General features: G+C 48.2%; 2 protein-coding genes across 2 annotated transcripts in view; both read left to right on the plus strand.

Moving 5' to 3' along the window:
- LOC135806200 (uncharacterized) overlaps positions 1–771 on the plus strand; it is a 3,014-nt gene extending 2,243 nt beyond the window's left edge. The window contains exon 3 of the mRNA XM_065320358.1: positions 1–771. This exon is cut by the window's left edge and continues 316 nt beyond it. Within this exon, the coding sequence (XP_065176430.1) occupies positions 1–172 (172 nt within the window). The 3' untranslated portion in view covers positions 173–771.
- A 6,060-nt stretch (positions 772–6,831) lies between these two features.
- On the plus strand, positions 6,832–10,890 carry LOC135806210 (uncharacterized). The gene is made up of 2 exons (XM_065320369.1): positions 6,832–6,964; positions 7,310–10,890. Exons 1-2 carry the CDS (start codon positions 6,832–6,834, stop codon positions 10,888–10,890), a joined length of 3,714 nt encoding a protein of 1,237 aa, XP_065176441.1.
- Positions 10,891–13,906: the final 3,016 nt, after the last annotated feature.

The raw sequence follows: 13,906 nt of genomic DNA on the forward strand, positions 1-13,906 counted from the left end.
CTCGGGTCCCATTAGCTCACAGCCGTGGAGCATTTCTACTGGCTCATCGTACGGCAGCACGGACTTTGCATTCACATGCCGTGATGCCACGGTCACTCAAAGTCTGCCCATTCTCTACATCATTGATCCGGACGGGCCATCTCTGGCTGAAAAGAGCTACAGTATTTATTAGAGCTGCAGTGGCTGAACCAAGCAAGCCACAGAATCCGTCCCAGGACTGTGCTAGGACTGTGCCACTGGGCATAGCGCATGACATTTGGTGAGCAAGCTTGCATCGTGAACGCTTTTTTCGGTGAAGCTGCACCGAGAGTCTACTGTTGAGAATCTCTGGGCTATCTCTCAAGCAGTTGCCAAACCAAGAGGTAGCCAGTGCTCACACAGTCGCCATCTGCTGTCCAGGCTCCTGCTGCACAGCATGCACAGCCAGCAGGAGATTCAATGCAGCAAGTGTGTCTACTGCGAGAAAAAAAAAACGCGGGGCAAATCCAAGCATGTGCATGACAATGATGATGATGTTGGCGGTAGTGGCGGTGGCAGTTTTGATTGCCGTGGCTGTGTCGGTGGTGGCATCGGTGGTCGTCGCGGTGGTGGTCATCACGACCTTACACAACTTCCCTGGAATTGGACCCAGCAACGGACGTTGGCTATGTTCAATGGGAAAGGGTAAGCATGCTTGATCATTCCGCTGATAAATTTGGTACGTCGGCAATGCGCTACTGCAAGCAACATGCACAAACTGCACTGTCCAGGCAGCAGGGTTATACTACTGTCAAGTTGACGGGTAAACAACAGGAATGTAGATCTTGTGTGCATGATCCCTAGGTACGCCACTTGCAGCAACATGCTCCTGCCTCCGCTCAGACCATTCATTCAAACTGCTTAACTAGTGGCCTGCTCTGCGGACTTGCTATATCCTGTGCTGCCCTGGCTGTGGCCTGGCTGTGGCCTGGTTGTGGCCTGGTTGTGGCCTGGCTGTGGCCTGGTTGTGCCCTGGCTGTGGCCTGGTTGTGGCCTGGTTGTGGCATGGCTGTGTGGCCTGGTTGTGGCCTGGCTGTGGCCTGGCTGTGTGGCCTGGTTGTGGCCTGGCTGTGCATGTGCCCTGGCTGTGGCCTGGTTGTGGCCTGGCTGTGTGGCCTGGTTGTGTGGCCTGGCTGTGCATGTGCCCTGGCTGTGGCCTGGTTACTCTGATATAAACACTGATACTACTATTACTATGCTGTCCGCACACGCCTGCACCTGCACATGCGCACACACATTCACCCACATGCATACATACACACGCACGCACACCCACCCACACACACACACACACACACACACACACACACACACACACACACACACACACACACACACATTGTGCGCGCACACACACACACGAAAGTGAGCACGTCGCATTCCATTCCTATTTGGCAGATATATTGTTTCCCTCCATGTTGTTTTCATCAATGTTACTACCACTAGGTTTTAGTAGCAAAATCAAATTTTAGTACTATCGTGAATACCTGATGTACCCTTCGCAAGTTTCTCTTCATTCTCATTTTCTGTCTCCATTTCTTTCTCCTCCCCCCCCCCCCCCCCCCCCGCGCGCGCGCGCGCGCACGTGCACCGCTTCTGTTTGCAAAGGAGCAGTTGAGCTGTCAGCTGAGCTGCAGGACAATACCACCACATCAGCCTCTTCTATTCGTTTTTAGGTACAACTTTCTACTCTCAATTTTCTGGAAACAGGGAGCTATCATAATAATGGTGGGGGCCAAGCATGAATTGGCGGGAAGTGAGGAAATTGCCCGTCTGACTGTTCAAGGCGTGTTACAGTAGTTGTACACTAACCAATGAGTGGCTAGTGCCCCAGTATAGTGCCCCAGTATCTCTGTGTGCTGGAAACATCATCAAAAGTTGTCTCTTTGTTTCTCGCCGCTTACCATAGGCGAATCTTTTTCTGTGATGCACACACCGTGATGGGCAAAGGTAGTCGCCTAGAGCCATGCAACACGTGACGTCGTGTGCGCCTTGTCGTGTGTGAAGGTGTCAGACTTTCATCATGCATCTGCTGTTTTAAGTAAAGAGTTGAAAGTGTTAACGTGACACCTAGTTGTATGCATGGACTATGGTAAAAATTATGGTACTGGCTGCTCCCTCATTCACTGCCTCTGCTATCCCAACATCAGCACAGTGTTTCCTCAGTCTATGGGGAGACTCATGTACACTGTACACCGTACAATGTTGTTTCGTCACGATGAATGTATAAGGCACACCCAGTTAACATAGTGTAGAGGTTATGCGAGTGATGTCATGGCACGAGTCAGCGGATATGCCAACAGGCGGTAAGTAGACAACGTGAGTTAGCGGATTCGCTAATGGTCTATACGCATGTAGCGGCATGTACAATTCGTTTTCGCAAAGCTTCCCCTTTCTTTACTTATCTTTGATATTTATGACCCACCCAAGTTGGGTGGTGTGCTGCTTTGCTGCTTCGAATTGTAGTTAGACCGCTTTGTCAAATATCGTACTGGTCTTGTCATCGTCCAGTAACAATCGACATTCTTTGTTTCGTTGGGACTATAGCTTTTACTCGTTTTCGTTGCGCTTGCCTTCCCCTCTTTGGTATTTCCATAACCTTGAACCTTCCAAGTTGGAAGGCTGTCGGTTAGCGCTACGGAGATGTGTTGAAGCTAGGTGTCAGGACGTCGAATGTCTCAGTACTCTTGTCAGTTTTGTGCCTAGTTATTGCACTTTCTGACTGTATATAGTATCCAGTTACCGTGATGGAGAGTTACTCTTCACTCGTAATTTTGTCCTTTTACTTTCCACAATAATAATAATAATAATAATAATAATTTGAAACTCGGGTATTGAGCCAATAATAAAAGTAGAAAAGAAAAGGACATATGGAAACGAGTTAGAGTAACTCTCCACCACTGTAACTAGATACTATATATGTTGGACTCAGTAGAGCGTCCAGCCCCTATATGATGTCCAACCCCTATATAGAGTCCATTGGTCCAAAATCCACTGTACAGAGTCCAAACTTGGAATCAACTGTGAGCTCAAAGTTTCGATGGACATCACTCCCTGTATAGAGTCCAGCCAATTGGCTTCACCCCTATATAGAGTCCATTGGTCCAAAATCAACTGTACGGAGTCCAAACTTTGAAATCAACTATAAAGAGTCTTTATGTGGACAACACCCCCTGTATAAAGTCCAGCCAATTAGGCATCCCCTATCGAGTTCGAAAATAGACATAGGATCTGCTGTAAGCAGTGAATATTAACCAGAAAACGGCCTCTCCCTTTAATCCTTTACATCATTCACTTCTCAAGATAAAAAATATGTATTGAGGCGCCACTGCAGCCACGTCATTACATGAAAAACCCTACAAACACCATCCTCAAATCAAGTGGTCTCTTCGCAGACGCTGCAAATTACAATATCTCAATCATGTAGTGTTGCCAAATTATTGTGCACGCACACACACATGCACACACCCACACAACGCCAAGAAAATACCTAGAAAAAAACCAAGAATCGAAAGAGAATAATGGAGAGCCCAGGATTAATTATTTGTTTTCAAATTATTGTGCGCGCGCGCGCGCGCGCGCACACACACACACACTTATACAACGCCAAGAAAACACCAAGAAAAGAGTAGAGACACAATACACACGCAACTCCAACAGCCATGCAAACGTCCAGCCATTTACATGTAAAGTCAAGAGGGATAACAAATAATTATACGAAACGAATGCGTACGGGGACGGGTACACGCACGTTTACATACACGTAGTAGTGTAAGAGAGTAACATAGTGCAGTGGTCAGCATAATACTAGCACATGCTGAGAGTGCAATAGCAAGCTTCACCATTGCTCATGGCCATGCAAATTTTCAGCAGCACTCAGTTCCGCAAGCTTCTGAAGATCAGCACACCTGCAACAAATAGATAGCACAAGGATACGCTTATTACCGTAATGATGCATGGGAGCACACAACTACCAAGTTCTCAACGAATGTGATGCTCAATGAAAATCAATCCACTCAAAGACCTGTGAACAGGTGATGGTGGGTACAAAAATCTATTAGTAATACGAGGAATAAGATCGTTTGTGCACACTCAAAACGCACAGACACACCAACATACATGTAGTGTACACAGTGTTTCACTTCACTGCAACTAAATTGAAATGAGATGATTTGAACAATCTGTACAGCGTTGCTGTCAGTCAGTCTTCCCCAAGATGGAAATGCAATGATTTGTTGTCACGAGGCAGTTTCACTGACACAATGTCATGTTCGTGACATCAAAACGGTTACTTCAGGGAATACGAGTATTAGCTTGAGAAGCTTTTTCTTGTCATTGGCATACAAGCAATCCTCCTAGTCCTACTACTACTAGTACACTGGCACTGCGTTTGTGGATCCCATTGTATTCGACATCATACTACAGGAAGAGTGTCGTGGAGTTCACATAATTATCACAGGGATAAAAATACATTTCTCATGAAATAAAAATTGATGATAGCTAGACGATCATATACGATTGATGCAAAGTCCTTGCAGTCCTTGAGGACTATTACGAAGTGGTTGATTACTTTTAAGGCATTCATTCAAGCAACATCAAACAAACGCGATACGCTCCTTGAAAATGGAAAAAAATTCAAGCATAACGACAGAACTGTCACGAACATCAGTCGTGATCATTTATGTGCCCCCTTTTTTGGCACCAAGCGATTCCCTTTTGTACGCACCCAGCCATGTCTGGCTGTCCTGCAGCTAGCAGTGTGCTCTACTTGCTCTCTGTTGTATGCATGTACCCGTTTCTGGCTGCCATGCATGTCGCGGTGTGCTCTCTTTCTGCGCATGTATCCATTTCTGGCTGCCATGCATGTCGCGGTGTGCTCTCTTTTCTGCGCATGTATCCGTTTCTGGCTGCTACAGCTCGCGTTGCGCTTCCCTTGCTCTCCTATGTGTACACACGTCCATTTCTGGCTGTACACGCATGCCTATTTCTGCCTTCGCGCTGACCCCTGAGGAATCGCTTGAGCCTAGTATGGATCCAGTGATCCGAATGTAGCGCCGTTCCCAGCAAGAACTTGCCGACTTTATATTTTGTTGCTCTACAAGCAGCTTTTCGCTAGTCTTCTTCATGTCTCTTCTTAGAGTAGAGACCAGTTTTTTCCTGCTCTAATCAGTAGCTCAGAGCTACATCAATAGCAATAATAAAACCTTATAAAAGACAAAAAAAACTCTTGTCGATGCGATGACAACGACGACAAACTGGTGCCAAAACCCTACTAAGTAGATGCCAGCGAAGAAGGATAAGACGCCCGTCGGGACTTTGTTCCTCAGACGTAGGCAGGTGCATGTGCAGCAAGTGGCCATTCAGAGAGACATCAAGGAAGCCTCTGCCCTGCTCCAGACCATCGAACCTGCCTCTCCCGATCCGGACACCTTGCAAAAGCTAAGTTTCTTGTGCTCTGTTTTAGAATCTTCCTTATTAGCATATGACGATTTTTGTGGTAGTTTAGCTGAGATTTTGGTTCCTGAGAATCTGGGTATCTCTAAAGAAGATGTTGAAACTGAGTTAGAGGATTGTGTAAATTGCTCATCATCTGTACGCTCCACAATCACTGCAATCAAACGCACGTTACACACGTCATCGCCTAGCGCGATCGGAAACCCAGCTGGCGCTAGCGACCCAGACTCACATGATCAACATGTCTTAGCCTCAGCATCACTACACGCTACCGCAACAAAACTGCTATCTACCACACAACAACAACATAAATCCATGACTCAAACACAGTCACAGCTCCTACAACAACAGACCGCTCTCCTCAACACGCTACAATCTCAATCTCAGCCTTGTACTACTCCAACATCAACATCTGTCAAATTACCAAAATTTGAAATTTCCAAATTTTCTGGAGATTTTTTGAAATGGAGCGAATTCCATGACATGTTCATGTCCTCAATTGACAATAACACGGGGCTGTCAGATATACAAAAACTCACCTACCTCAAGGACCACGTTACTGGGTTGGCCCATGACGCCATCTCCGGCCTCCCTTTGTCGAACGCAAACTACACCATTGCATTGGATATCCTCCGTGCCCGATTCGGCACCAAACAAGTACTGGTGGATTCGCATTACACGTCAATGCTCGACTTACCTTCCGCGTCGAACACCACGACCTCTTTACGCAAGTTGTATGACCAGTTAGAAATTCACTTGCGTAGCCTTGATGCTCTCGGCGAGAAAACTGACTCAGGCGTAATTATCTCCATCATGACAAGCAAACTTCCACGTGCCACACTTGTAACCCTTGAGCTAAAAAAGGGCCCAACGCCATGGACCTGCCAGGACTTAAGAGACGCTCTAGGAGTGTACATTGCGGCACACGAAGCGGCAGATCGCCTTTGCCCTCCAAAGAAGCCCAACGATACGAGCAGCTTCAAGGCCTCTCATGCCGCATCCCCTTCCCCATCTCCATCTTCTGGGCATTCATTACCAGCACAAGCAATGTCTCGGCGAAAGCCTACTTGTGCATTTTGCAAGGCCGCACATTATACAGATGAATGCACCAAAGTTACCACGATCAATGACAGACAGAAGGCAGCTAAAGGTCGTTGCCTCAAATGCTTCAGTACACGGCACAGTACACGTGAATGCACTAGCACAATCACTTGCTATCATTGCAAAACGTCTGGCCATCACCGCAGTTTGTGCCCGACTAAATTCACAGCCTCATCCCAAACCAGCCTAAGTGCTCATGCAGAGGTTTTCACACCTCACGCCAACACACTAACAGCGAACAGTGGTAGCCATGTCGTAATGCAAACGGCTGTAGCATCATGCTCAACACACGATGGTGACATTGTCAATGCGAGAATCTTGTTCGACACTGGTGCAAATCGAACGTATGTCACTTCACACTTAGCAACACGTCTCAACCTGCCTACAGTCGGTAAGCAGTATATTTCTTTAGCAACCTTTGGCAATAGCAAGCGACACACAACAGAATATGACCAGGTGGAAGTTAGGGTGCAGTGCAATGATGGCTCTATGCACCTCCTCAAAGCATGTGTGTTACCAGAAATAACTGCACCAATTCAGAGGGTAGAATTGGCAAAGCGGTATCCAGTCTTGCAATCCTTGCCCCTTGCCGAACCGCTAGCTTCTTCTTCAGGCTCATTGCCCATCGACATACTGGTGGGCCTCGATCACTACTACCATATTGTGGGTCCAGACCGCTTGGAACTTCCAGGGGGACTTGTCCTCCTGCAGTCTTCCCTCGGCTTCATTTGTACAGGTACGGTACCTACACCGGCCACGTCGGAGGGTCAATCATGTCTTGCAGTCCACAGTCACAACGATGGAGATCCCTCTATGGACTTGCAGCGGTTTTGGGCAGCGGAAGAGTTCCCTGTCCCAGACAACGCAGACCACGAAGACATCGTTCTTCAGCGATTCCTCCACACACTCTCTTTCGAGGACTCTCGCTATGTTGTCGAGTGGCCATGGCGGGACCTGCACGACGAACTTCCATCCAACTACGGATTAGCACTGGGCCGACTGACCTCCCTTTTGAAACGTGTCACGTCAAAGCGTACTCTTCTTCAACAGTACAACAGTGTGTTGCAAGATCAGTTGACCAAAGGCATTATTGAGATAGTACCGCCTGGGCCCACTTCGAATTCTGTGCATTATCTTCCCCACCACTGCGTAGAGAAGCCTTCACACACGACTACAAAGCTCCGAATAGTCTACGATGCTTCCGCCAAGCTCTCACGCTCCCACCCCAGCCTGAACGACTGCCTAGCTGCTGGCCCGAACCTCGTCCCTGATCTCGCTGGAGTCCTTCTGCGTTTCCGCCTTTCGCCTATTGCCATTTCCAGTGACATAGAAAAAGCTTTCCTTCAACTCAGCCTATGCAAAGCGGACAGAGACGTCACTCGTTTTCTGTGGGTCAAGGACCTTGATCAACCACCCTCACCAGAGAATCTTGTAGTCTACCGCTTCTGTCGTGTGCCATTCGGGGTGATCAGTAGCCCCTTCCTTCTAGCAGCTACTGTTCGCCATCATCTCTCTATTGCCGACGTCCCAGACGCGCAAGAACTTCTTCGGAATATCTATGTAGACAACTTGTTTATCGGCGCAACCTCTCCTGATGAGGCCCTTCATAAGTACACTGCAACGAAGAAGTTATTCTCAGCCGCATCGATGAATGCCCGAGAATGGTCCAGCAACAGTCCAGAGTTCCTTCACCACGTTCCCGAACTCGATTGCGCTTCAACCGGTACACAAAAGTGCCTTGGTATGCTTTGGGATACCTGTCAAGATAGTCTCTTCTGTACAAAGGTCGCTGCCACCCATGCCGTCATAGCAACCAAACGTCACCTACTGCAAACCGTGGCCAAGTTCTTCGATCCCCTTGGATTGCTTTCTCCTGTTCTGGTGCGTGCCAAGATACTTCTCCAGGACGTGTGGAAGTTAGATGTAGGCTGGGATGACCCTCTTCCACTTGAAATCTTGGATCGATGGCAGAGTATTGCGATTGATTTAGAAGAAGCGCATACTGTAGCCTTCCCTCGGTACGTCGGCAACGCATCACCCAATGTCTCGCATGCGCTCCATGTCTTCTGCGATGCGTCTGAAGCAGCCTATGGCGTAGCTGCCTATCTTGTTACCGACAATGCCCACGAGCGGGCATCTCACCTCATCTACAGCAAGTCTCGTGTTGCGCCAGTAAAGCCGTGCTCCATCCCCCGCCTCGAGCTGATGGCAGCTCTACTTGGTGCCCGAGTCATCCTCTACTTACGCAAGGAGCTTCCTTTGGCCTTCTGCTCCACAGTGTTGTGGTCTGATTCGACCACCGTTCTCCACTGGCTACAATCAAATGACAAGTTGCCAGTCTTTGTCCTCAACCGTGTAACCGCAATACGAGCCGTCAACGATCTCCAGTGCCGTCATGTTCGCTCAGCTCACAACCCAGCGGATCTACCGTCACGAGGAGCATCAACCTCGTTCCTACTGGACAACATCCTCTGGTGGCACGGACCGCCCCTCCTCACGCAGCCTCTAGCTGATCTACCATCAAATGGCCCAATCGTGCACGCCACCATCGCCCTTGGGGAGGGTCCTCCGGATTCACAGGTGCCAGAGTCTCAGCAACCACACAATAAAAAACCCGATGCACATCACAAGCAAAAAAAAAGATGTGATGAAACACCCCCATTTGATATTGATGTAACACGGTTTAGTTCGTTCTACACCTTAGTACGTGTCTCTGGTTTGTGTGCCCGTTTTGTGTCCAGACTCAAGTCGAAGCTACCGGGAGGGGCCGTGGCTGGGCCTCTCCCTCTCAGCAGCAGGGAAACAGAACAAGCACAACTGCTTTGGATACGCCATTGGCAGCAGCGACACTACCCAGACGTTGTCGACTGCTTGGCATCCAACAAGCCTCATCAGCTGATCGGCAAGCTAGGCCTGTTCAGTGATGAAGACGGTATCATCCGGTGTCGTGGACGACTGGAGAATGCAGACCTGTGCAATGACGCCAAGTTCCCGATCCTACTACCCAGAGCTGTAGCCAGCCTCGTCATCACTGACTGCCACAAGAAAGTGTTTCACTTCGGTGTGAACCACACGCTCGCCAGCCTAAGACTGAAGTACTGGGTACCGAAGGGACGAGCGGCAGTCAAATCCACTCTGCGACTTTGCCAGGTTTGCCGGCATCACAGTGGTCCCCCATTCGCCAAGCCAGATATGGCCCCCTTGCCATCATCGCGTGTGAAGCCATCCAGAGCCTTCAGCCACACTGGAATTGATTTCTTTGGCCCAGTATATGTCCGTGGCCAGCCAGTTGCTACAAAGGTCTGGGTCTGTTTGTTTTCCTGCATGTCCACCAGAGCAGTGCATTTGGAAACAGTGAGCAACATGACCACAAGTGAATTTCTGCTAGCCTTCCGCAGATTTGTTGCACGACGTGGAACCCCAGCACTCATAGTGTCGGACAATGCGCCCCAATTCAAGGCAGCGGCCACAGCTTTAGAAGTCGCATTCCGCGATATTCTACACCATGAGGACGTCAGGTCCCACTTCGCCCGTCATGATATCCAATGGCAATTCATAGTGGAATCAGCACCATGGATGGGTGGATTCTACGAGAGGCTTGTGGGCACAGTGAAGAAAGCTATGAAGAAGGCACTGGGCAGATCCCTAGTCAGTCTTCAACACCTCAGCACGCTGCTCACTGAGATAGAAGCAGTTGTGAATTCCCGTCCACTTGTTTACATCGACGAAGATGTCCGTACTGTACTGACACCTGGTCACTTCCTCTCCATCAGCCAGAGCACTGGCCTCTTTGATCTCCCGGAGACAAGTGACGACCCTGACTTCTGCCCGACTCCAACCACTGCCGAAGAGTTACTCGCCGGTTGGAAGAAAGGTCAGAACCGCCTCCATGAGTTTTGGCGCATGTGGTGCAATGACTACCTGCTGAGTCTACGCTCAACGCACACCACCCATCACAGCCAAGGCCGTTCTGTCCTCCATCGTACACCTGCAATTGGAGAAGTTGTGTTGATAAAGGACCAGCTTCCCCGAGCATCTTGGAGATTGGGCAAGGTGTGTGAAGTACATGTCAGTGCAGACGACAAGATCCGGTCGGCGTCTGTCACCACTGCTGATCGACGCACACTGAAGCGTCCACTCAGCTTACTCTATCCGCTGGAACTGAGCGTGACAGCGACACCACCAGCCGGTGTTACAGCAGATGTCGCCTCTGAACCTGATGCCGTCACAGACTCTACTACATCTCGTCCACAGCGCGCTGCCGCAGCCAAGCAGAGAATTGCGCTGAAGAGTCTCATTGAAGATGATGCCGTCTAGCGCTACCAGTAAGCATATTTCTCCTTTCCTCTTTCCTGTACTGATTTTTCTCAAATTATTCTTTCGCTCATTTTCTCTCCTTTCTTCTTGGTGGGGAGTGTCACGAACATCAGTCGTGATCATTTATGTGCCCCCTTTTTTGGCACCAAGCGATTCCCTTTTGTACGCACCCAGCCATGTCTGGCTGTCCTGCAGCTAGCAGTGTGCTCTACTTGCTCTCTGTTGTATGCATGTACCCGTTTCTGGCTGCCATGCATGTCGCGGTGTGCTCTCTTTCTGCGCATGTATCCATTTCTGGCTGCCATGCATGTCGCGGTGTGCTCTCTTTTCTGCGCATGTATCCGTTTCTGGCTGCTACAGCTCGCGTTGCGCTTCCCTTGCTCTCCTATGTGTACACACGTCCATTTCTGGCTGTACACGCATGCCTATTTCTGCCTTCGCGCTGACCCCTGAGGAATCGCTTGAGCCTAGTATGGATCCAGTGATCCGAATGTAGCGCCGTTCCCAGCAAGAACTTGCCGACTTTATATTTTGTTGCTCTACAAGCAGCTTTTCGCTAGTCTTCTTCATGTCTCTTCTTAGAGTAGAGACCAGTTTTTTCCTGCTCTAATCAGTAGCTCAGAGCTACATCAATAGCAATAATAAAACCTTATAAAAGACAAAAAAAACTCTTGTCGATGCGATGACAACGACGACAAGAACAGCAGACCAATCGAAACGAGTAAAAGCTTCCTTACCTCAGTCATCGTCCTGCCATGTAGTTGGACAGCCTTTTGACACGGTGCAGGCAGCTCTTGTCCAGTCAAACAGGGGTATCCTTGTGGCGTCGAACGAAAGAGAGTGTCAGTGTATCTGACTCGTCAGATTGCAACTGTGCTGAACTTTTCTCTTTCTCCGCTTTCTGCTTTCATCCCTCGCTCTGATGAAACCGTTCAAACGTCTTACTGGCAGCAATGGCCAGCCAAACAGGGGATCCTTGTGGCGTCGAACGAAAGAGAGCGTCAGTGTACCTGACTCGTCAGATTTGAACTGTGCTGAACTTTTCTCGTTCTGCAATTTCTGCTTTCATCCCGCGCACTGATGAAACGTCTTCAGAGAACCACAAGACGCTTTCCAGATTTGATTTTGAACGTCTCCTTATCCTCCTTGGTTAGCTCGAGACAGATTACTGTCAGCAACTGCACAGCAGAATTGGCAGCCATGGCTGAAGTGAAGAAAGGAATGCGTTGCCACGAGGCAAGCAAAACTGAAATTTTTTTTTAATGTGTTCTCTTTCGGGGCACAACACACAGGACGGCGTGACTGGATAAACTGGACTCCTGGACCGTGAATAGGGGACTTGTAGAAAAAGTGTACTCCTTATAGGGGATTGCGCGGCAGGATGAAGCTGATCAAAACTGAGTCAGTGAGTGGACTCCTGGACTCTGTATAGTGGATTTTGGACCAATGGACTCTATATAGGGTGCTGGACATCATATAGTGCATGGACTCTATACTGAGTCCTACATATACACAAAGGCACACAATGAAAACCTTGGCAAATTTGTTCCGTTGTGACTCAGAGTTTCATGGCTGAACCAATCATCAGACAACGATAATGGAATAGGAGGCAGCGCTGGTATATCTAAGTGGAGAGAGGTGTGATAATACGATAGCGAGAGGAGTAATCGCGTGAATGTATACAGGGACGGGCTATTTCAGAGGCAGATGCAGTAGGCGCAGGTCTAGCACTAACAAGTACGCGCTTAAAGGGAAACTGAACGCCAAAAATAAGTATGGCTTATCCGAAGGAGAAGTGGGCACTGATTCCGATGAGCTATGTCTCGAGCCGATCAGAGAAGAGGAACCGTGTCAAATTTCATAAATAACACCTTCCATATTTGGAAATTGGGCTTGATGACGTGCGTACTGCTTAGCTGTCACCATGCTGTGCATGCTCAGCAGTGTAATTGAATGGAAGAAAACAATTACTTGTCTTTGGTGTTTTGCAGCTAGCTCTGTTTCGTTCCCTGACGGTAACCAAATCTAGATGTAGGAATCTGTTGAGCAGGAGAGTGACACATGTCTTCCCGAAAGCTGTCCATGCTGCAGTGGTGATGAAGAAGAGACGATCATCACCCCGAGATCGATTGTAGCGAATTGGAAAACTCATGGGGAATTTGCTTCCACTCCAAGGCAAGGTCGAGGTATGAAGGGTGCTTGTACTGCCTTCCAAAGTGAAGAGGAGGTGAACATGGCTTTGCATAGCTGTTCTTCTATGCCAACTTACCTACTCCTGCTGGTACCGTAGTGGCATACTGCAAATTTCGTGGACGAACAACTCTAGTCACTAGTGGCTAGTGAGCAACACTAACAGGTGAGATTTTTCAATTTGACAAAAACATTTTTTGTTTGAGAACTGACAGTGGCAGTCATTAGACTCAGTAGGTGTCTCTCTGCTGCTTCTTTCCCTGCATCCGTAGGGTTGTGCTTGAAGTAAAAATAAATAGAAAATGTGGAACAAAAATCTGATCATGTAATTCGAATGTCAACTTCAAAGTATGTGTACATCAAATCAAATCAAATCACAAAAATTTCAAGGTGGTGCTGTGCATTGAAAAAGACTGGGAGCTGGCAGCAATGGAAAAGGTAGAAACGAAACCAGTAATGTAGAGTATTCACAAGGTAGAGGGAGATGACTTGAAACGGGAGAAGAGTAGTGAGCATTTCAGCTTGAAGTAGTGTCAATAGACAGCATCGTGTTGCATACGTTGTGAATATTGTGTCAATCTAATATTTGGTGGAGGGTAGTGATTAGGCAGAGTATTGTTACAATACAAGGTACTTTGTGAGCTGATAGCAATCAATATCACGGCATGGTTTAGACAGGAACTCAAAAATGTCACGAAATTGATAATCCAAATGAGTAGTATTATGGTGTTCTCCTGTGTTTACATGCAGAGCCTTGACGTTGCTGGACGAGCGACAATATAAATTACATAAACATGTAGCTCATGATGTGGGATGACTACCGTAT

The sequence above is a fragment of the Sycon ciliatum genome, chromosome 1 (assembly GCF_964019385.1).
Source record: "Sycon ciliatum chromosome 1, ocSycCili1.1, whole genome shotgun sequence".
Lineage (NCBI taxonomy): Eukaryota > Metazoa > Porifera > Calcarea > Leucosolenida > Sycettidae > Sycon > Sycon ciliatum.

Excerpts from the sequence above, each read along its gene's own strand:
- LOC135806210 (XM_065320369.1), top strand. The coding sequence starts at position 6,832 with ATGCAAACGGCTGTAGCATCATGCTCAACACACGATGGTGACATTGTC. Across the intron at positions 6,965-7,309 it reads TCTCAACCTGCCTACAGTCG|GTACGGTACCTACACCGGCC; the intron begins GTAAGCAGTATA and ends TCATTTGTACAG.